This window comes from Nicotiana attenuata, chromosome 6, assembly GCF_001879085.1.
Source record: "Nicotiana attenuata strain UT chromosome 6, NIATTr2, whole genome shotgun sequence".
NCBI classification, from domain to species: Eukaryota; Viridiplantae; Streptophyta; class Magnoliopsida; order Solanales; family Solanaceae; genus Nicotiana; species Nicotiana attenuata.
In genome coordinates, this window is record NC_031994.1 from 5,913,563 (window position 1) to 5,936,777 (window position 23,215).

At 39.6% G+C, this 23,215-nt stretch overlaps 2 protein-coding genes across 5 annotated transcripts; both read left to right on the forward strand.

The window, feature by feature from the left end:
* On the forward strand, window positions 1,372-6,033 carry LOC109226544. Of its 3 annotated transcripts, XM_019391325.1 has the most exons (5): window positions 1,372-1,654; window positions 2,502-2,547; window positions 2,659-4,239; window positions 4,441-4,585; window positions 5,046-6,033. In XM_019391325.1, the coding sequence occupies exons 3-5, from the start codon at window positions 2,662-2,664 to the stop codon at window positions 5,681-5,683; spliced, it is 2,361 nt and encodes a 786-aa protein (XP_019246870.1). In that variant the 5' UTR covers window positions 1,372-1,654; window positions 2,502-2,547; window positions 2,659-2,661; the 3' UTR covers window positions 5,684-6,033. The 3 variants fall into 3 exon arrangements, with proteins under 3 accessions (XP_019246870.1, XP_019246872.1, XP_019246871.1); XM_019391327.1 differs by having other exon boundaries at window positions 2,154-4,239; XM_019391326.1 differs by having other exon boundaries at window positions 2,502-4,239.
* Window positions 16,192-21,740, forward strand: LOC109226545 (protein CONTINUOUS VASCULAR RING 1-like). Of its 2 annotated transcripts, none has more exons than XM_019391329.1 (7): window positions 16,192-16,532; window positions 18,897-18,949; window positions 19,821-19,930; window positions 20,213-20,380; window positions 20,476-20,573; window positions 20,781-20,907; window positions 21,373-21,740. In XM_019391329.1, exons 1-7 carry the CDS (start codon window positions 16,368-16,370, stop codon window positions 21,453-21,455), a joined length of 804 nt encoding a protein of 267 aa, XP_019246874.1. In that variant the 5' UTR covers window positions 16,192-16,367; the 3' UTR covers window positions 21,456-21,740. The 2 variants fall into 2 exon arrangements, with proteins under 2 accessions (XP_019246874.1, XP_019246875.1); XM_019391330.1 differs by having other exon boundaries at window positions 16,193-16,523.

The window sequence follows — 23,215 nt, forward strand, 5'->3', positions numbered from 1 at the left end:
AAAAGAAGGCTAAAAAATCACTATTATGGACCGGAGGGATTACTGTACAGACTCAAGTTTGCTGCATGTCTCTTTCCTAAGTTAGTAATAATAAAAATTTACTCGCATTTGGTGTGTATTATTTATATCAAACCTTATTATGTAATAAATTATATTAAGTGTTAAATGAAGGTATATATATGTTAATCATGATTAAATAATAACTATGAACATGTTAACGCTGCATATGTGAGATTACTTATATTGCCGGTCCATGGTTCGAATAGAGAAGGAGGATTGTGGTAGACTGACAACCAGCGTAAAGCTTATCAAATCATGATGAATAATAACAACGTAGCCGACACCCACTTACGTAAGAGGGAGCCGTAGTTATTGTTGCTATAACAATGAGTGAACATGTTATGTATATAAAGAGCATCCAGATACACAAAGCATCCTGCATTCACGCAAGGTTCGGGGAAGGGCCGTACCCTAAAGGGTGTAATGTAAATAGTCTACCCTAATGCAATATTAGTAGCTTTTTCCGTAGTTATTAACTAAGTTGCTCGGACGCGGGTGCAGATCTAGAGGACGGATCCTTCGAGATGTAAATTCTAAGATTCGGGATACGGATCCTAATACGGATACAGGTGTGGGGATCCGGCTAGAAATAATTCAAAATATAAAAATATAAGAATATCTTTAAATTATGAATTTTTTGTGGAATACTTACATATAAACTGTAAAGTATGGATATCCTTTTTATTCTCAACCTGTAGATAAGTAAACGATTGATTTTCTAGATAAGGTATGCTATTTTTTTTCAAATTTACCCTAGTTTTGGTTATGGTTTCGGGAATCAAATTGTATCTCGTCTCGAATTTTTCAGGCCATCGTGGTCAAAGTACCCAAAATTATTTGGCCAGATCCGGATCTCATACCCACACCCATACTAGTATCGTGTCGACAGAGGTGCGGCACCTAAACTGCCATGTCGGAGCATTAGGTTACAACAACAACAACAACAACCCAGTAAAATCCTACCAGCGGGATCTGGGGAGGGTAGAATGTACGCAGACCTTACCCCTACCCGGAGGGGATAGAGAGGCTGTTTCCGGGAGACCCTCGGCTCAGAGACAATAGATCTGTGACAATAAAATCCGAAAAATAATATCAGCAACGTGAAAGATAGCAAATAAATGGGAAAACAGTAACACAAATATTATGCAAAAGATTAATGTAAAGGGTACATATTATGTATTTATCGGGATATAAACGCCAAATATTAATAAGTTTTTCCATCTTGATCCGCCTTTCTCTAATCATAATTTCTAGTCTAATTTTCCAATAACCCTTTTTATTTTGCCATATCCAATAGTCTTAGGTACACTTCAGCTCACATGGGAGTAAGCATCATCCTCAACCACCACCCACAATTCACATTAAAATCTGTCTTCTTTTATTGCTAATATTAATTAAGCAGAATAAATAGAAAATTCCTTAAAGTCTAAGTTCTTGAAAATAAAGGGACATTCTCATATTCATTTTCATATAGTAACTGTGATAGTGGGGTGGACTGAACCAAAAAAGTCAAGATTTACCAGCTATTATTTTGGTTATAGGATCTGGGGTCTGTTCACTCTTTTGCTAACACAAATTTAAAGGGCTAATCCAGGTGAGAATTAATGAGAATATGATCATTGTTGCTATTTTATGTGTGTGTGTGTGTGTGTGTGTGTAAATTCAATACTTTGATCTTTCTGGTTGTTCCAAGATTTTCATTTGCACCTGTGAGTGTGTGTCTGTGTGCGTAAATTCATCACTGTGATCTTTTTGGTTGTTCCAAGATTTTCATTTGCACCTCTGTGTATGTGTGTGTGTAAATTAATCACTATAATCTTTTTGTTTGTTCCAATATTTTCATTTGGGTGCATTTGATTACATATTTTTGGTCCTTTTTCTATTCTTTTCTCCTTTTGTATAGAGGCTTAAGGTAAAAAAAGGTCATTTTTTTTTATCAAATGATAAGCTTATACATGAACAAATAGGAACAAAAATGGAGTCTTTAAGCTGTTTTACAGTGTTCTTAATAACTTGTAATTTTGTCATTAGAGATGTAATTATTTATTGCTGTTTAGGTCACGGGTTCGAGCCGTATAAACATTCTCTTGCAGAAATGCAGGTTAAAGTTGCGGCCTGCGTGCAATAGACCTTTGTAGTCCGGTCCTTCCTCAGACCCCGCGCATAGCAGGAGCTTAGTGCACCGGGCTGCCCTTTTTTTTTAATGATACATATTTTCTTGTTTATCACAGTTGTAGCTCTCTCTTTCATTTGTCTCCTTTTTCTCTCATTAAGCAAATATTTTTAAAGATTTGGAAGAATATAATGAGAATTAAGAAATGAATATACTCATAATTCTAATTTGAATATTTCAAAGGAGATGAATGTATTCAATTTTTTGAGAAGTTTATATTTGTCTTTATAGATGGCAACTAATTCTTTATATTTTGTTCTGCTTTCAGTGACTCAAACCTTTGAAAGTTTCTTCAAGACAAAGAATTAGTTTATGTGAGTACATTTGGCAAATCTTATTAGTTTAAAACATTCATTCTGTTTGTTCATTTTTCAAGATTTTATGTCAGTTTTCTGACTAATTCTACTTGAATTTTTATGTTATAGAATATGCCTCAAGATAATCTGAGATCTGTTATGTATAGATCATTTGTCACTTGTGATAATCCCAAAGGTGTTATTGAAGGTAAGACAATTAAAATATCCAAAATTGACCCTCAAAATATGGAAAATCATAAAGTTGGAAAACAAAAGAATTCTAAGGATATTACAAAAGATTTGTTAAAAGGAGCACTTGATTTACAAGAGTCAATAGTTATGCTGGGAAAATTGCAAGAAGCTTCAGAATATATGACAAAGTTGAGGAAAATGAGGAATGAAATAGGTATTGGGAGGACGAAATCCGAACGTGTTGTAGATCACAGGTACGATAAGGTGGAGTTTGAGAAGCCAAGATTTTCTGTTGATGGTTCGCGGGATTGTTATGATGAGTTAAGGGAAGCGATAAGAGATGGTCTTGCTAGACAAAATTTGTTGCCGTCATGTTGTGGTTCAGAGAAGGCTCGTATCGATAGAAGAAAAGTAGAGTTATCTCCGGATTTCCCCTCTACTAGTTTCACTAGCTCGAGTGAGTCATCGATAGAAAAACCTCGTGTTGTTGATGGTAAAAAAGTGGTTTTATCGCCCGATTTCTCGTCCACTAGCTCAAGCCAATGTTCCATGGTTCAGTCCCATGAAATTTCCTCTTTTGAGTGTTCTCCTCCAAAGATTCAAAAGGAGAAGTCGAAAGCGCCAAATTTGATTGCAAGACTAATGGGACTTGAAGAGATTCCTACAACACAGAAACAACTAGAGAAGGATAAGGTTTTGAAGCAGAAAAGGCCTGTATTTGAAATAGATTTGCCAAAGGCAAAGAAGCTGCCTGTCATTGGTCAGAGGGCGGATCCAAAACGGAGAACATTGGATGGAATAATTGAAACCATGCAATTCAAAGGCCTTTTGAGAAGCAAGTGTATTGAGGGATCTAATAATATGATCTCTCATCAAACTAGTGTTTCTCATTTCTTGAAAAGTTTCGCCGATGATGCTCCACCTATTGTGATCATGAAGCCGATGTACGCTCCAGAAATGCAGGCACAAAAGTTTCCTTCAGACACTAAAGAGACATTTGGAAAATGGAACTCAAAGGAAGAGAATTCAGCTGTGAATTTCACTATTTACCGGAAATTGCAGACACGAAAAGTTCAGAAGGCTAACTTCATCGACGAAAAAGGATCCAAGGAGAGTGGTGTAGCGCCTTCAGGTCAAAAGGCTAATGAAGTTGTCATTCAGGGAAAACTGCCTTCTTTAAAGAATAGAGATTCTTCTCCTGTAAAGAATAAGCAACCAAAGAAAGAAGCAATTGAAAAAAGGGTGGAGAGAACTCAACAAGCTGTTGGCGTGAAGAAATCTGGAGAAATGAAAAATGCTGGTTTCAATGAGACTGCTAAATTTCAGGATCAAAGCAAGAAGACCAATGCTAAATTGAGTAAACCTGAGCGAACGTCGACTACACCAGAAAAAATTGCTTCACCCCAAAATAGCGCTATCTCAAAGCGCGTCACAGCCATTGCATCTAATAACTCCAGAAATAGGAAGAAGAATGTCAAAACTGAAAAGTCTGTCAAGAGTTCCGCTGTTGTTCCTATGGTAAGTGCACCCTTATACCTTTTATCTTGAAGTCTTAACTAATTTTTTGAATAAATTTTATTACTCTCAACTGTTATTATTATTCGGATAAGATTATAGTCACAATTTTAGGGACATTAGAAAGTGGCTCTTACCTGTCGAACTTTATTTAGAGAGAGCTTCTTTTGTATTTGTCAAGACTAATGGAATATGCCGATGCAGGTTGAGAGAATGGAACACAAGGATGACAACAACCAGATTGTGCACGCAGTTGATCGAAACAGTAATATAACCATAACCAAGATTACATCCTCAGAAGAGCTTCCCTGTGAGGAAGTGACTGAAATCTTTGAAAATGTTGTCATTGGTAAGGCCCTCGTTTCGATATGTTTGACGTGGTGTCATGTAATCAGTATCAATTTTGCATTGTCTTGTGCTTTAGGCAACCTTTCGCAAATATTCATTGTGAATTATGAATGCTTATTCAGTTCGCCACTTAGTGAAGCGGGTTAGGAAACCTGCAAGTGGCAACTGAAGTTCTCTAGCTTAAACTTATTTACTCTAAACACTTCAACATTCTGGAGATAGACACGTAAACTTCGTTATTAGTAGTATCCGTTCACTGTCTCTATGTATGTCCATCCACTTCTTTCCTTATTCGATCTCTTCAGAGGACTGCGATAAAGAAATGATTATGTAAAAGGTTCTTGCATCTTTACAAGTTACTGAGAAATGTATCTTCTACTACTCTAGTTATTGATCCGAGTAGATTAATCTCTAGTCGCGGTACAAATACTTACAAAATACAATGATTTCTTCTATTGCAGATGATCTTAATAATGATGAAAGTTTCGCATCTGAGTCTACCGTGCTATTTATCCAGTGTGACCATGACATCCCCCTAATGGAGCACACTAGCTATCAATTTCATCTCAATTCAACTGAAAAGGAAGACCTCAAATCTAGAGCGAGTACACGACACATACTGTTGAGCAACGAATCATTCCTCAGTCGAGCAGAGGAACTTTTCGATACTGATGCATGGGAACCAACAGTATGGAAAACAATTAGTGTCGACAATGAAATGGTGGAAAACACACTCTTATTGGATTGTGCCAATGAATTATTAGAACATAAAAGGTTTCAGTGTACCCTGGCAGTATCGAAAAATCCCATTAAGATGTCGAAAATCTCTGTCTCCTTTGACAAGTTGGTGAATGAAATTTGTGACAAAATTGAAGTCTTAAGAAATTACAATAATATTGCTGGCCATACACTTTCAGTAGACACTCTTTATGCTTTGCATGAAAGAGATATATGGTGCAATGGAGTGGTTAGTACAACTTGGGATCTTGGGTGGAGAAATGGATTTACTTTGGATGAAGTTGAACAAGTAGTGACTGACATTGAAAAGCATCTTTTGAGTGGAATTATCGACGATGTACTTACTGAGTTCACGCTATAGTGTTTGTACATATTCAGGTTGACATACACAACAACAACAACATACTCAGTGAAATCCCACAAGTGGTTCTGGGGTGGGTGGGGTGTATGCAGACCTTACTCCTACCTTGTGTGAGATAGAGAGGTCGTTTCCGATAGACCCTTGACTCAAGAACAGCAGGTTGACATACATAATTTGTAAATAATATACATCTTATACTTACAGGGGTTGTAAAGGTATTAAAGAAACTGGTTTTTTTGGAGTTGCAAAATAACACAAAGCTGAATAGCTCTTATAATTTGTTGTTGAATTGATCTTTAGAGTTGTACATTTATTGCTGAAAAGGGAATACAATGAAGTCTTTCTATACATGATTTATTTGATTGCATTTCACAAACTTGATCAATCTTCTGTACTTCTCCAGGGAAAAATAAACTGCATTTGCACAAATATCTGTTTTTTATAACCATTTGGTATCCCATATTCGGAATCAGAGGCGGAGCTAGGATTTTTAGTTTATGGGTTTTGGACCATAATCCTTTAACTGGATTCTAAATAGATTATTTATACATATTCAATGAAGTTTTTAACACAAATACAGCGGTTGAGCCAAAGCTGCTGGGTTCTACAGAACCATAGCTATAAGGCTGGCTTCGCCCCTGTTCGAAACTCAGTGGCCCGACTAATTTATATTCTTGCTGCTTATAGTCCATTAAAGGGGGAATTGCTCTCCATTCTCAATACTTCTACTCAATACCTTTGGTTAAGGATGGAGGGAATAGCGGACAATTACACATACAGAGAATATCGATTAGCTACTGTAACGGGAGCTTTGGAACAACGATAAAGTTGTCTCGGTGTGATCTATATAGGTTACGGGTTCGAGCCGTGAGACTAGCCACTAACGCTTGCATTAGGTAAGCTGTCCCTTGGGGGTGCAGCCCTTCCCCGAGCTGCCCTTTTGCTGTTAAAGTTCACTATTTATCATGATACATTGAAAGATTAGATTTTCTGGTTTTCTGAAATGTCAACAATTAAGGAATAAATCAAGATTTTTGGAGTATGCACTATCAATATGGTCATAGTTTAATTTGGAGCTTGTTAGTAGCAATTGATTGAGAATATATTATTGGAATATAATCATAATCGGTTTTAAACATGTTCTGTTGAAATGATTGCAAGTATCAAATGATTTTTGAAGTTTATTTTAAGGCACAATGCATAAAGTAGGAGTTGCTTGATTACACAGAACTTAATTATTTCATGACTGATTAGTATTAATAAAAATATTATCATAATTCTTGTTTAAAGTTTAAACACACAACAATAACACAGTCATGTTAACCTCTCAAATTTCAACCTCACACATTTCCTTGATAAACAGTATATATTGTTTAACCAAAAAATCGTTAAACCAATTAGTAGAGAGAAGGTAAATCTTAGCCAAACATAATTAACTCTAGATCAAAATACATTGGGTACAAAAATTGGGGAAGAACAAACTGATTTAATATTTCTTAAGATGATTATCATATATCAAGTGGAAATGATAAGCTTACATCTATGGCGAGTTTACACCCTAATCGAAAGAGCATAGAAGGAGAAGAGAGAAAGTTGTTGATAGCTAAGAGATCCACCCTTTGTTGGTTCCGTAACGATGACTCTAAATGTAATAACCAGATCAGGTCCCCTTGTAATGGTCTCCTGCCCCTCTATATATACTAATAATTTCCCCCTTTATCCAACGGTCTTTGACCGGCGTGTTTTCTCAAGACTGAGTTCTTCATTACTTGCCCAAGACATTACACTTGTTCTGCGATGTAAACTTTCTAACGGCTTGACCCTAGCAGGGACCATGGTACTCGTCGCCATTACACCTCGTGGGCACGACCATGGCGGGGTCGACCTCTTACCGTCTCCTTTAATGATAACCATCTAGTGGTCAGATTTTGACCCATACAGTTAGTCCCTCCGCCCGTTGGGGTCGTCTTTTGGGCGAGCTCAATGGGCGGACCCTGTGTGTTCAAGAATTAGGAGAAATCTGATCATTGTGCGAGGACGGGGTCCTTATGGCGAGGTGGCGATGTGATTTTTTAAGGACTTTACCGGACCGTTACGTCCGTTCGGAGATGGATCGTCATGTCGATTCAGGATACCATGAATGCCCGCTATGCGTCATTATGACACACATTTCCCAGGCATCGTATCGATTCTTGTGCCCTTTCAGCTTTTTGGCGGCTCTTGGGTTTCCCGCTCAGGGCATTTGTGTTCCTATATATAAGGGGAACCCACCATTCGATTGTTATGCTTTCTTATTTACCTGAGGAATTTTGCAAACTTCCACCTTCTTCAATATTTCACACTTCTACTTTCGTCAAAATTTGACGTGACCACCCTCTCTATTTCTTCATCACTCTTGTTTATTCCGATCGAGCTAGATAAATGGCTGGTGCTTCTTCCCAGATTGACAGATTCATCGAAGCTCAGGTGCCGGAAAATGATGTACCCCTTCTTGGAGAGGGAATGGAGGCGACGGAAGATGAGGGGTTTCCGACTGTGGCTGAGATACTACCCCATCTGGGAAAATTATGGACTGACTTTAACAGCCCTGCCGGAGACAGAACCGGAACCTGTCCCTTCCACCATAGATGAAGCGGCGATTATGGTGCTCAAGGCTAAGTGGGGGATTCCAAATCATATCGAAATGGTACCGGCGATGGGGACGGACCTCGTACATTTGAACCGCCCGGGGTACTGCGCATTTTACGCGTATCCTTTTGTTGTCGGATATACGCTTCCTCTCCCCTCCCTAGTGGTAGACTTCTGTCACTTCTACGAAGTGTGCCCGGCTCAGCTCTCACCGTACGCATACAAGCTCTTCCTCATGCTCGTCAAGTATGCGGAGCTCGCCGGTCGAGGGGTTACTTTGGGGCACATGCTTCACATTTTCGCCCCTCAATTTCTTCGGGGCACGATGATCCACATGTGAAGATGGACGATAAGGCCAATCGCCGCTTTTGGGAAAGCTATTTTTATGTGCGGACAGAACACCTTGTGGCGGACTTGGTAGGGTTCCCTGAGATGTGGAACTTCGCTCGTAAGTTTTCCTTTGTTTATTTTGCAATTCCTCCCAAGGCGGTCGTCGATCGTTCTTCTCTAGGTGATATCGCTGACTTGTTTTCGCTTTTGCAGCCAAGAGATTACCTCCCCCGCCAGTTGACGATATCCATGAGTGGGTGAATGCAATTCTTCCCCATACAGGGGCATTCGTGAGTGGACGTCCTTCCACGAGAAATATGGGCGTAAGCCTCTCACTGGTGAGTCGGCCCGCTTTTTTTGCCTGCCGGTTCGATCTTGTCGTTATATGAACATTTTTCTTTGTTGGCAGGGAGAACACGAAGGATGAGAGCTCCTCCGCTCGCATACTGTCAATCGACGCTCCCTGCTCGGCCTGCGCCGAGGGCCGCTATCCGGCCTGCATCGAGAGCCACTACCCAATCTGCACCTGCGGCCAGAGCCGTGTGCGCGGGCTATTCCTCAACCTGAGACTCCGATTTCTACCGTCCACTCAACGGGAGAGTTTTCCCGTGCTGGTAGTGGAGAGGCCTCGTCGAATAGACGATGGGTGGCGCTGGAAGTGACTCCTCAAGCCAAAACATCTTCGAGGAGCGACCTTTCCTTGGCGGTGCCCGAGATTGAAGGTGGTGCTAACTTGGCTGCAGAGGCTACACCCGTTGTGAGCGGTCAACAGATTGACATGGCGGAGAGACGGAGTCCCGAGGTTGCCATTGCTATCTTGGGCGGCCCTTCGTCATCCCGGTCGAACCGTACTTCTTCTTTGGCCGAAGAGGGGGGAAAAGGCGTCATGGTTGATGATTGCGAATCTGAATCTGACCTCGATCCTAACGATGTTAGGATGTCCGAGGAGGGCTTTACCCGAACTGTGGTAAGAGCGGGAGGTCCATCTCGAATACTCAAAATTCCGTCGAACCTCAATCTTCTGCAAGACACGGTGAATTTTATGCCGCAGTTCGACCTTCTATGCTCTGCCGCAGAAAGCGGAGCTCTTCAGGACGCCAGCGACGCCAAATTGTCACGTGGCGTGGCCGCGATGGGCCTAAGGGTAAGTTTCTCTTCCTTGTTTGTCCCCCCCCCCCTTTGTGTGGCCTTGGCCTTTATCAACTCTTTTCTTTGCTTTCAGTCTTACATGCTGGAGATCGAGAGTGCTCGCAGGGCCGAGACTCGGGCCAAGATTTTTCTGACGATGCTTGAAAAGTATCAGCGATATCGCAACAAATGTCGCGAGATGCATGAGCGGCTCAGGGCGGGTACTGACACCCAATCCCTCGGGGAAGAATTAGAGAAAAGAGATCAGTAGCTGAGATGTAGTGAGCTCGAGGAGCTGCTCCGTGCCAAGGATGAAGAGCTTGAGTTAGGGAAGGGGGTCGCTGCAGAGTGTGAGCATTTTCAGGCGAGGTGCTGTCATTGCAAGCCGAGCTCGATCAGAGTGCTCCCAGAGTTGAAGTTTTGAGTGCAGAATGGATGGGGAAGCTAGCCGAACTGGAGAGAAAAGTGGTCGAGCTAGAAAATGCCGAGAGTGCTCGGGCATAAGCTTTGGCGAGAGAGGCGGCGCTAGAGGACACTATCCGCGTCCTCAAATCTGAGCAGGAGTCTGAGAGGAAAACGACCACACTGAGGGAGGCAAGGCTCGACGAGCGCATCGGCGAAATTGATCGGGAAGCCTCAAACTTGGGAGACCGGGTCGTGGCCCTCGAGGCCGAAAAGGCGCAACTGTTGGTTCAAGTTGAATCTGCTTCCACCGCTGTTCCTCGTCGCTTGCATGAGTTGTGGGTCCATGCTGAGGCCCAACGAGACATATACAAGGGTTTATGGGAGGCGGGTAGTGTTTCCGAGGCTATTTTTTAAGAAGCTCGAGCGAAGGCACGCGAGGCTCGTGTCAATTGCGGCTATGAACCTGCGACACCAGAGGTTGGCGAGGACGCAAATATTGAGGAGGGGTTTCCTGAAGATAATGATCGGGAGAACGTCGGTGATGACGCCGAGTGAAAAGTTGTTGCAGCTTTAGTACTCTTCTTTTATTTCTTTTTCTTTTTTTGTTCATTTTCGCCTTTTTTTTTGGGTCTGTTTTGGCCTTTTGTAAGATGCGGCTATTGCGCAAGTATATATAAATAAAACAGTTGCTTCGCCTTTGTGTATCTTTTGATTCTCCTTTTCCTCGCTCGCTACATGTCTTTTAGATTTGGCGATGAGTTCCTGACCTTCTCGATTGGGAGTTCGACCCTGCCCGACTCGAGTAGGATCTCGTCGCGTGAGTCCGAATGAAGTCACTTTGGATTTTCAGATCCGGGCGAGGTTGACTTCTGATTTGCCGACTTGGGCGAAGTTAGTTCCTGACCGGGGTTCGAACGAGGTCGAACTCGGAGTTGCCGTCTTGGACGAAATCAGTTTCTGACTTGTGTTCGAACGAGGTCAAACTTGGAGTTGCCGTATTGGGCGAAGTCAGTTTCTGACTTGTGTTCGCACGAGGTCGAACTTGGGGTTGCCGTATTAGGCGAAGTCAGTTTCTGACTTGTGTTCGGACGAGGTCGAACTTGGGGTTGCCATCTTGGGTGAAGTTAGTTTCTGACTTGTGTTCGAACGAGGTCAAACTTTTTATTTTATTCAATGATAGCCGGCGGCTGTAATGATGTTATTCTGAGTTGACGCATTTCCTACTTGATTCGATGATGGCCAGTGGCCGTAAAGGTGTCAATACGGGTAAGATCGAATTGTGACCTATCGTAAGTTCGAGCGAGGTCGAACCTTTCTTTGCCGATGGCCGTTGGTCGTAGGGGTGTTGTTTCGAGCGAGGTCGAAACGGTAACCCATTATAAGTTCGAGGTAGGTCGAACCCTTCTTTTGGCGATGGCCGTTGGCCGTAGGGGTGCTATTTCGAGCAAGGTCGAAATGATAACCCATTGTAAGTTCAAGCTAGGTCGAACCCTTCTTTTGGCGATGGCCGTTGGCCGTAGGGGTGTTATTTCAAGCTAGGTCGAAATGATAACCCGTTGTAAGTTCGAGCTAGGTCGAACCCTTCTTTTGGCGATGGCCGTTGGCCGTAGGAGTATTATTTCGAGCAAGGTCAAAATGATAACTCGTTGTAAGTTTGAGCTAGTTCGAACCCTTCTTTTGGCGATGGCCGTTGGCCGTAAGGGTGTTATTTCGAGCAAGGTCTAAATGATAACCCCTTGTAAGTTTGAGCTAGGTCGAACCCTTCTTTTGACGATGGCCGTTGGCCGTAGGAGTGTTATTTCGAGCAAGGTCGAAATGATAACCCGTTATAAGTTCGAGCTAGGTCGAACCCTTCTTTTGGCGATGGCCGTTGGCCGTAGGGGTGTTATTTCGAGCTAGGTCGAAATGGTAACCCATTGTATTCCCGTTGTGGGACACTACTTCGTCGTTGTGTTTTATCTGCGTGCGTCGAGGCAGGCTCTGGTTTGTTTAATTTCACTTTCATTTGGAGGGTACTGTGCGTTCCCTTGGTGAGTCCCAGTTCGCTCAATTTTGCTTTCATTGGAGAATACTCTGCATTTCTCGGGTGAGTCCCAGTCCGATCACTTTTGCTTTCATTGGAGAATACTATGTGTTTCCTGGGTGAGTCCCAGTCCGCTCAATTTTGCTTTCATTGGAGAATATTTTTTTATTCTTTTTTTTATAGTTGCTCTGTACCGTACCACTTCCGTTATTTGTGATATGCTGCGGCTTGAAGGGTTTTGCTCGGTCATTACTTGCGGGGCGGTATGCTACGGAACCATTTCCAAGGGTGTTTTGGAGGTGTCGGTCCTTCGCTCGCGTAACCATGCGAGTGCTCGCGTTCCTGTTTTGAATCAACAAAAGAGTGAAGATAAACAAAAATGAAATCGTTTGTTACCTCGACATAACAAGCTGGTGAAAGAAGGAGCCCGTTGTAAGGTTACTCGCTCCGCCAAGTGCTCTAATGGTGGTTTTAAATTTGGCAGCCGTGCACGGCTTCGTCGTTAACAACGTTAAGGCTTCTCACGGGTTGGGCTCACCTCACTCGCTGAAGTGTTGAAACCGAGTCCCGGTTCGATCTCGTCCGATTTGCACAAACAAGGGAAACATGTTACACTTCGTAAATGGATCATCCGGTGCGTGGGGGATGTGAAAATAGGGCAGGATGTGCCCGCTCTTTCAGAAGACCACACAGCAGGATCTATGGCGGGTTAGTGTATAAGGTAGGTACATCGAACGAGGCTGTGGTCATGCCAGACAACCGCGATTCTATTTCAAATGTGCATATGTCGTGCCAAACCCATCGTTACAGGTGAGACGTGGGTTTTTCGTAGACATTGGTTATAACTTCTATTTTATGTAGCAACCTGACCTAGATTGGTACGGTCATCTCGAAGGCTTACCTACTGCTCTTTCGAGTTGGTGTTTGTGTCGAGATGGTGAGGCCGTGACAGCCTAGTAGTGATATTTCGCTGGTTCCAGATCTAAAGGAAACTAAAAAATTTGGCTAAGAAATCCCCACAGACGGCGCCAAATTGTTTAACCAAAAAATCGTTAAACCAATTAGTAGAGAGACAGAGAGAGGGTAAATCTTAGCCAAACATAATTAACTCTAGATCAAAACATATTGAGTACAAAACTTGGGGAAGAGCAAACTGATTTAATATTTCTTAAGATGATTATCATATATCAAGTGGAAATGATAAGCTTACATCTATGGCGAGTTTACACCCTAATCGAAAGAGCATAGAAGGAGAAGAGAGAAAGTTGTTGATAGCTAAGAGATCCACCCTTTGTTGGTTCCGTAACGATGACTCTAAATGTAATAGCCAGATGAGGTCCCCTTGTAATGGTCTCCTGCTCCTCTATATATACTAACAATTTCCCCTTTTATCCAACGGTCTTTGACTAGCGTGTTTTCTCATGACTGAGTCCTTCATTACTTGGCCAAGACATTACACTTGTTCTGCAATGTAAACTTTCTAACGGCTTGACGGGAAGGAACCGTGGTACTCTTCACCATTACGCCTCGTGGGCACGACCATGGCGGGGTCGACCTCTTACCGTCTCCTTTAATGATAACCATCTAGTGGTCAGATTTTGACCCATACAGTTAGTCCCTATGCCCGTTGGAGTCGTCTTTTGGGCGAGCTCAATGAGCGGACCCTGTGTGTTCAAGAATTAGGATAAATCTGATCATTGTGCGAGGACGGGGTCCTTATGGCGAGGTGGTGAGGTAATTTTTTTAAGGACTTTACCGGACCGTTACGTCCGTTCGGAGATGGATCATCATGTTGATTCAGGATACCGTGAATGCCCGTTATACGTCATTATGACGCACGTTTCCCAGCCACCGCATCGTTTCTTGTGCCCTTTCAGCTTTTTGGCGGCTCTCGGGTTTCCCGCTCTGGGCATTTGTGTTCCTATATATAGGGGGAACCCACCATTCGATTGTTACGCTTTTTGATTTACCTGAGGAATTTTGCAAACTTCCCCCTTCTTCCATATTTCACACTTCTGCTTTCGTCAGAATTTGACGTGACCACCCTCTCTATTTCTTCATCAATCTTGTTTATTCCGATCGAGCTAGATAAATGGCTGGTGCTTTTTCCCAGATTGACAGATTCGTCGAAGCTCCGGTGCCGAAAAATGATGTACCCCTTCTTGGAGAGGGAATGGAGGCGACGGAAGATGAGGGGTTTCCGACTGTGGCTGAGATACTATCCCGTCCAGGGAAATTATGGACTGACTTTAACAGCCCTGCCGGAGACGAACTGGCACATGTCCCTTCCACCATGGATGAAGCGGCGATTATGGTGCTCAAGGCTAAGTGGGGATTCCAAATCATATCGAAATGGTACCGGCGACGGGGATGGACATCGTACATTTGAACAATTTTTTTTTGGTGATTTTACTTACACCTTGTTTGGATGGTTGTTACCTATTGTATCGTATTGCGTTGTTATCCCAAATAATATTTGTTTTGGTTGTTTCATTAAAATTGGTTGTATTGTATTGTTACATCCATTGTCCCGGAACAATAAAAAGTCCCATTTTTTGAAACAACCGATTTGGTGTGGTGGGATTGTTTCCTATTTTTCTTTCCAGTTATACCCTAACTTATTACTCCATAATTTTGTTTTATCTTTTACCTTTTTTTATTTTAACTCCAAATCTCCAACCTATAACCTACTTTGTATTAGTCCCTTTTTTTACATAACTTCTATCGCTTCCAACTCCAACATAAAAGGTAAGGTTTTGCTTTCTTTTTGTTTCGTTTTTTCTCCTAGTGTGATTTTAACTCCAATTCTAATTACTTTAACTCCAATTCTTTGTTCCTTTGTTCTGCCAATTCTCGTTCCTTTCTTTATCATAGTTTTTATGTTTTTTTCTAAGGGTAGTTAAGACATATTTGGTGATAAATTACTAGAAAGAGATTTTCTTAAATTATTTTTATGCGTAATTTTAGATAAATTTAATATTTAAATAATTGATGGTATTTTAATAAACTTATCAGTTACAGTATAGTACGATACAGTCAAACCAAATAGTAAAATATTTTTTAACAACAACAAATTATACAATGTATCCAAATATTGTATTCATAAAATGATACAATACAATATGATTTACTATGATACAATATATTATAAAACGATGGGTAACAACCATCCAAAAAAGCTGTTAAATACACAAATCGTGTAATTTTTTTAACTTGCTGCCTCATTTTCAGGTTATTAATCTTACTATTATATATAAGAGTTAAATTTAGAGTTTAAGTAATTCTAAAAAAGATCGGAGTTGGCATATAAATATATGATACATACCAACAAGGGTTGTGATGGAATTGTAAGTACTCCTTCATCCTTTACTAGAGGTCTCGGATTCGAGCCGTATGTATGAAATTGTCTTTGTTATGGAGCACTTTACCCCTCAATGTGAGACTTTCCGGTGCAAATTCATATTTATTCAGGCCTAATGCTGATACGGGACAGTGGATAGGAAACTAATAGAAAAGAATATATATGATACATATTTTTACATATACTCTTAGCCTTAAATCATTAATTAATAAACATTCGCACCTTAATTTATGACTTAATTAAAAAATTAGCATGGTTTGTTATAAAGGATCTATCGGAAACAGTCTTTCTACTCCATCGGGTTAGAGGTAAGGTTTGCGTACACACTACCCTCCGTATGCCTTACTTGTGGGATCTTACTGGGTCGTTGTTGTTGTTATAAACAATGGCTGCAAGTAATTGTGTTACTTATATTATTTTCTAGGCTATATATTTTTTATATTGTCAATATATAGAAATTAAATTCAGTACCAAAACTAAAAAAGAAAGATGGTATGAGTTGGCAAAATATGATTGATGACAGCTCATCAACATGACAAAATCCAACCTGGCCCAGCCCAAACCAAACCCAATACCTCATCAACATTGAATAGTCCATTAAATTATGGAGTCTAGAGCTAATTTAATAAGAGTAAGACAACATTTTTTTCTTAAATTCCTCCTCTGTCCCACTACCCAAACATTTCCTCTATCACCAAGCAATATAAATATCTTTTTAAAAAAAAATTAGATTTATAGAACTGTTACACTTACAAAATCTGTACACTATTATTTCATAGCAAAAAGAAAATAATTTTTATTATAAGTAAATGGGAGATGAGAAATTGGGGATAAAAATGGCTAATTCAAGCAGAGATCGTGAACTTCTCATTCCGGTGGCTCACTCTGCCGCCGCTATCGCCGTCGACGATGAGTCCGCCAATAGGCCTTCCTCTTCCTCTTCTCACCATCACTCCGGCCGCGAGGTTAATTCCGTAATTCCCAAACTATTCTTATTCAAATATTTTGTTTTTGATTGGGAATATCGCTAAGGTTTTAGTGTTTCGATTAGCTCTTAACTGGATTTGTATGTTGGATCAGGGTTTTGTTAAGTGTGTTAGTGATTTTTGGTGTTTTAATTTTGTAAATTAGGAGTTTAGAGTTGCGTTTAAGAATGGATTTTGTTGAAGTATTTATAGAAGGAAAGAATTGGATAACTTTTGTATGAACATAATTTATTGTCATGTTGGCAGTTTACTTATTAAGAGCTCAAGGTTAGGGAAAGAGGAATGCTTGAAGAAGGGGCTATTTTGTTACTTTTGCATTCTTTTGTTATTTTTTTCCCCCAAGGGAAAACTTATTATTTTTATTTTTTATATCAGTGGTGTTCAGGCCAGCTTGCTACTATTCCACCTGGTACCTATTGACTCCCACTGGCACAGGTACCGGGCAAGGGCGGATGTAATGTGTGAGTTATGGGTTCGGCTGAACTGAGTAGCTTTGGCGCTCAAACCCTTTATATGTGTTACGAAATTTACTATATATGTACAAATATTAAATTTCAAATATAGTAACTTAAATGGTCGGTGGGTTCAGCCTGGATCTGCCTATGGTTATCAGGTAACTGTGCGGATGAAGGCTTAGGCAAATGGAACAATTATTCAATTTACATTACAAAAATGGAAGAAAATATTTTCCCTTAATGTTTGGAAATTGATCATAAGATTGCGGGAACTTTTTGTTGAAGTCTGGTTTGCTGTTAATTTTGAATGTATTTATTTAGTGTTTCCTGCCAAGTAAAATTTTATTTTGTGGTATGAAAGGAAAAATATTCATGAAGTTCAGAAGAACTCGACATAATTAGTTAATGAGAAACCGTGTTAAAGTTTGACCTTTTATGGTAGGAGAGTATTTTGGGTGTCATACATATTTAATTGAACTTCTTTTTATCTGCTTTTAGTCTCTCTTTTAGAGTTTTTAGTGCAATTAAATGATTTAAGTTTTGCTAGTTTCTCCTCTTAGTAAAAAATTGTTGAACAACTAGATTAATATATCAAAGTAATACATTTGTAGCATATTAAATGATTAAAGGACGCGCTCTCCATGTCCGCATCCATATGCTGCTGTGCATTGATGTTTATGAATACGAAGCAGAAATGTCTCTAAAAGCTTTGCATATTTATCTCATTAGGTGTTAGACATGTGCTCAATCGTGTTTTATTCTTTCTATACTGCCTATGTGTGTATACTTGATGGATGCGACTAGCTGTTATATAACATGTTTGTTGATTCTTGAGTGTATCTACATGTGATTTTAGGTTGGACTTAGGTTTTATGTAAAAATTATAATGTATTCGGATGTCCTACACTTGAGAAATTCGATTTTCATGCGTTTGAGTTGTGACGGATGTGGCATTCCTATTTGTCATCATTGCATGGTATAACATCTATGGCATGCTACATTCCTTTATATCTGGTGATATTTATGCCAGTCTTTGTGCTAGATTGCATTTGAAGGGGTGTTAGATCGATCAATTTAGGGTTAATCTGACATAATATTTGATGGGTAAAACAGTTGGTAGCTTCTAATAGCACCAGATGGTGGCAGGTGGAGCGTGGGAGTGATGCTTGGTGATCCTTATGAGCAATGAGGAACAAAAATGAAAATAGTGATTATACAATGGTGGAAGTAATCGGTATGGAGTAGAAATAGAGATGATTATAGCAAAAAATATACTGGTGCCCCTTCGGTTATCTAAACAAAATATACTAGTGCCCTTAAAAGATATGACTTGTGTGCATAATGTTTTTCTTAACATGTTAAAATGACCAAATGTCAAAATTTTCCTGGAAAATGTATTATATCAAAATGATATAAGCCCCCTTTCTCAGAAGAGTTTATCACATGTACCGTACTTGATTAGTTGTTTAACTGATTACACACCTGCTGTTTTGCACATAAATGTAAGGTGAATCATAGGGTCTTTGACCTCTGCATTACTGTTTTAGTGCTGTTGGGAGCAATCTTTTTGGTTATTGCTGGTCTCTTTTCCTTACATCTCTGTTTGACATTTACTTTTCTTATCTCTCTCTTCTTCTCGACTTCTTATCTGATTCCTTCTCCTCTTCTCTCTGCCTCTAGTACATGCTCTTGCATCACAAATCTAAATCTGATGACTGCGCCAAAGTCTATTCTTGTAGGTTATACCCTAGTTTGCTTGCTATTCACTTCTTGAGCTTAATTGTATAGTGACTGGACTGATCACTGGGAATATTACCATGTTGTTCCTTCTATTTCCATATTTTAAGCATGAATTCTCTTTTATTCATCTGACAAAAGATATTTTTTGCAACTGCAGACTTTCTCTAAAGTTGTTAGGAGCTGGGCCTCTAAGAAATTCATGACTGGATGGTAAAAATGGTTCCCTTCAATCTTCCCTTTAATCTAGATATAGGCTGTATCTGTTTATCTGGTTCCTTGCTGTTGGAAAATAAAGTTTAGGAAGAAGCAGCAAAGTGTCACAAGAATGATTTACAAGAACTAGTTGAGCAAAGATCAAGGTCTACAGAAGAACTGATCCAGGATTCTACTTCCTATCTTCTAGCTTCTGTTATAAGAGTTTAGGGGTTTGTACTTTTCAAGGTCCTTGATGAGTACACTACCCACTTTCTAGCATCTGTTATGACTGATTTGAATAGATGGCTTTCTGCTAACAGAACTAAGACAATCAATCTTGGAACATTAAAAAGCATTAGAGTTGTTGTGACTTGTATCAGCTGTTAAAATGAATTCATAACTAGAATTGTGTTTTACTTGTGTCGGTATCACCCTCCTTTGTTGGTAAATATGATGATGGAAAAGACTTAGTAAAAATACTTTATGTATCGTATCTATCACAATAAAAAGGAGCATTCTTCTTTCTTGGATTTGATATGAGTTGAGCTAAATGAAAGGAATGAGGATTCGTATTGCCGACCCCAACTTATCTGGGACTGAGGCATAATTGTTGTTTTATTCTTCTTTCTTGGATTATGCTGTACATAGTAGCTTCTACTAATAAGAATCCATGGGATGGAAGCTATTGAAATAAACTTGATTAGGAAGGAACTAAACCACAATCCACTCTGCTGCTTGTAAGTGTCATGGGAAGAGAGTAACATGATCTGCTTATAAGTTATAAATATTCGTCTTTGTCCTCACTGTCAGCTGTGATTAAGTGGACGCTCTGACTCTGCTTTACTCCTTACTTTTCAAGTTGTTACTTATACACATCCTTTTGCAGTGTTATCCTATTTCCTATAGCAGTCACTTTCTACATAACATGGTGGTTTATTCATTTCGTGGATGGCTTTTTCTCTCCAATATATGCTCATCTTGGAATTGATATTTTTGGTAAGCATTTGCCCCTTCCAACTTACTGTATTTCTATGTTGTTAATGGCCCTGGCTCATTCCATGGTGTCTTAAGTAATGGCTTTTATCTTTCTTTGGACATAGAATGCATTGCTATGCTAAAGAAGAAAGAGTTCTATAGAGGAATTAGCAAATAGTTTTATGGTACCGTATGTAAATGTCAGCCATGTTAGGTTAAGGATCTTTTCTCGTGATATGTTAGCTGCTAATAGTTGTGATACTCTTCTTTGGAGATGACCTTTTCAATGGCTGTTCTGATCAGGTCTTGGATTTATGACTTCAATCACTTTCATTTTTTTGGTCGGGGTGTTCATGTCATCGTGGCTGGGGGCATCTGTTTTGAATCTTGGTGAGTGGTTCATCAAAAGAATGCCATTTGTTCGGCATATCTATAATGCTTCAAAGCAAATTAGTTCTGCCATATCTCCAGGTATGCTTTGTGGATTTTCAGTTTCATACTGTTTTCTCGAAACAGCTTTCAGTTGGAGAGTGACGATAGATGCATAACCTCCTGTGTCACTGCAGATCAGAATACACAAGCTTTCAAGGAGGTTGCCATTATAAGGCACCCACGCATCGGCGAATATGCCTTTGGGTTCATTACTTCGTCTGTTGTCCTGCAGGTATGCTAATGATTACCTGCTTTTCTTTTATTTCTCAATAATAAGAATTAATTTGTATCTTTTGTTTACACCATTCACAAGTTCCCAATTACCTGGTAGGCATGGATAGCATTAGAATCATAATGGAAAGATAATGTACATTCTCAATTCTCATCAAGTTTGCTTGAAATTCACTTGTGTGATACTCTGTTTTACCATCAAATCCAGAACTATTCAGGAGACGAAGAGCTATGTTGTGTGTATGTTCCTACAAATCATCTTTACATAGGTGATATATTCCTGGTCAATGCAAAGGATGTTATTAGACCAAACTTGTCAGTCCGTGAAGGAATAGGTAAGAGATCTTTTCATTGTCAAATTCTCTGGAAAATATACTCCCTTTGTCCCACTTTATGTGACACAGTGGAGTACTATTTGGAGGGTCAAAGACATTCTTTTTACTGTATTTTTTTCATATGCCTTATAAATACTTTGAATTGTTAACTACTGTGACTTACAATACTTTTTATATAGTTTCTAACTATCTGAATTTTATTTCAAAAAAACTTGAGGATTTGATGACCAGAATTCACACAGAAAATTAATCGTTTGACCCTCGTACTCCGACTGGTGTCACATAAAATGGGATGGAGCGAGTAGTTATACACGATGCTTTGTTTGCTACTCCCGTGCTTTTTTGCAAGTATCATGTGTGTTCTTAATAGAGGGTTCTCATCTGGCAATGAGCACAATTTTCTTATCAAAGATATATGCTTATGCTTGAAGCACTTTCCGACATGCTCTTTTCTCCTCTTTGCAGAGATTGTTGTATCCGGTGGCATGTCAATGCCTCAGATACTGTCAACCCTCGAACCAGGAAGTATTCAAGTTGACAGAAGGTGATCTTACGGAAACAGAGGGTAAAGATGACAGTCATCTGAGAAGTGCTCAGTCATCAATTTTTTCCCCTTCTAAAAGATTTCCTTTTCTTATTGACTTGATATGTGAGGTGTTAGATTCAATTCACTTACGTGACAACTGCTGCAGTGTACAATGTAGGGAAGTAGCAATGGTTTGAAAATGTAGTTGGTTGATAATTTTAAGTTAATAGGTTACTCGCCTTTTGCTCAACTCCTAACTTTGAGGTTATGTTGAATGTGCTGTGCTATAATACTCGAATTTACAACAGTACCGCTGCTTCCGACTTAGTAAGCTGCTGCATGTGAAATGGGAGAATTGTGCTATAAGGGACATCCAGTTGTAAGAGTGAAGAGAGATTGTTTTGTTCGCGAGAGTGGTACTACAGTTAAGGTCTCTCTATAACAGCATCCCCATATAACAATCATTAAGTTATGTTAGTATAATATGTCTTCTATATCAGACTGTATAGAGAGGTTAGACTGTATATATGGAAGGCAAAAGAAACGTGAGATGCAACAAAAAAGATCTTTTGTTTTTGAAATGTTCGTGTTGGAATATATTGCTGCAATCTACTTATACCAAGAAAAACATCGATGTCAAGAGTTGGTTTGAGCTAAAAGAACGAATGAGGAACAAATTTGTTTCAAATGAAAATGAAAATTCCAATGGCGTTGTTGGGACCTTGGGATCAACCAATTTGGTACCAGAAAGATTGCTTGAAGGTAGATAAAATTCATAAGAGGATAATTTGAAAGAATAAGAGGACCATATCAAATGGATACGACGAACCCGTAGCCAAAACTTCTCCTTCTTCCTCCTCCTTACAAAGTAATTTGAGAGGAAAACGCATAAAAGAATGAGAACCGATATGGAAAATTTGAAAAAGAATGAGAGCACATTGAAAAAAATGTAAACAAAAAGAAGAGAAAAATTTAGCTTGAGAACTACTTGCTGAACCAAAAGTGATGTGGATCCATTCATGGCGGTAGAGAAGAAGAGCTTATTGTATCACCATATGCTTCTCACGGGTGAGAATTTAAGAATTCTTTTTACTTTTAAACACAGACAATCATGATAATCTGTTAGGTTTTCATGAACAATTTGTACAACAATGTCATGATACAATTGTAAAAAGAGCATGGGCCAGTTTTCGGACTGGTCATTCAAAATTAGTCAGCATTTGCAAAGTCATTGAAAAATAGCCATCATTTTGCTGCAACAGTGACCAGTCCAGCATAATATACTGGAGATCGGTGCACCTGTGTATGAACTTCCAGCATATTATGCTGGAACTCCAACACGCGGAAAGTTCCAGCATAATATACTGGAGATTGGAGCACCTGTGTATGAACTTCCAGCATATTATGCTGGATTGGTATATTATATTGGAACTCTAGTATATTATGCTGGAGTTCCAGTATACTTATGTTGGAACTCCATTATAATATGCTGGAGTTCCAGTATACTTATGCTGGAACTCCATTATAATATGTTGGAGTTCCAGTAAACTTATGCTCGAACAGCAGTATATTATGCTGGATTTTTTTTCGGATTTTGAACAGTGTTTTCGTTCAGATTTATCTTTACATGAAAAGTGGCTAAATTTCGATTACTTTTGAAACTGTGGCTATTTTTGAATGACCGCTTGTAAATCTGGCTATTTTTGAATTTTTTCCGATACAATTTGTACTAAAATTAAATATGATGATTCGTCAGGATTTGCGATAAGGCAAGTTTTGCGA

Coding starts and splice junctions, on each gene's coding strand:
- LOC109226544 (XM_019391327.1), top strand. CDS start 2,662: ATGCCTCAAGATAATCTGAGATCTGTTATGTATAGATCATTTGTCACT. Junction 4,240..4,440: donor GTTCCGCTGTTGTTCCTATG/GTAAGTGCACCC, acceptor ATGCCGATGCAG/GTTGAGAGAATGGAACACAA. Junction 4,586..5,045: donor CTTTGAAAATGTTGTCATTG/GTAAGGCCCTCG, acceptor CTTCTATTGCAG/ATGATCTTAATAATGATGAA.
- LOC109226545 (XM_019391329.1), top strand. CDS start 16,368: ATGGGAGATGAGAAATTGGGGATAAAAATGGCTAATTCAAGCAGAGAT. Junction 18,950..19,820: donor AAGAAATTCATGACTGGATG/GTAAAAATGGTT, acceptor ATCCTTTTGCAG/TGTTATCCTATTTCCTATAG. Junction 20,908..21,372: donor GTCAGTCCGTGAAGGAATAG/GTAAGAGATCTT, acceptor TCCTCTTTGCAG/AGATTGTTGTATCCGGTGGC.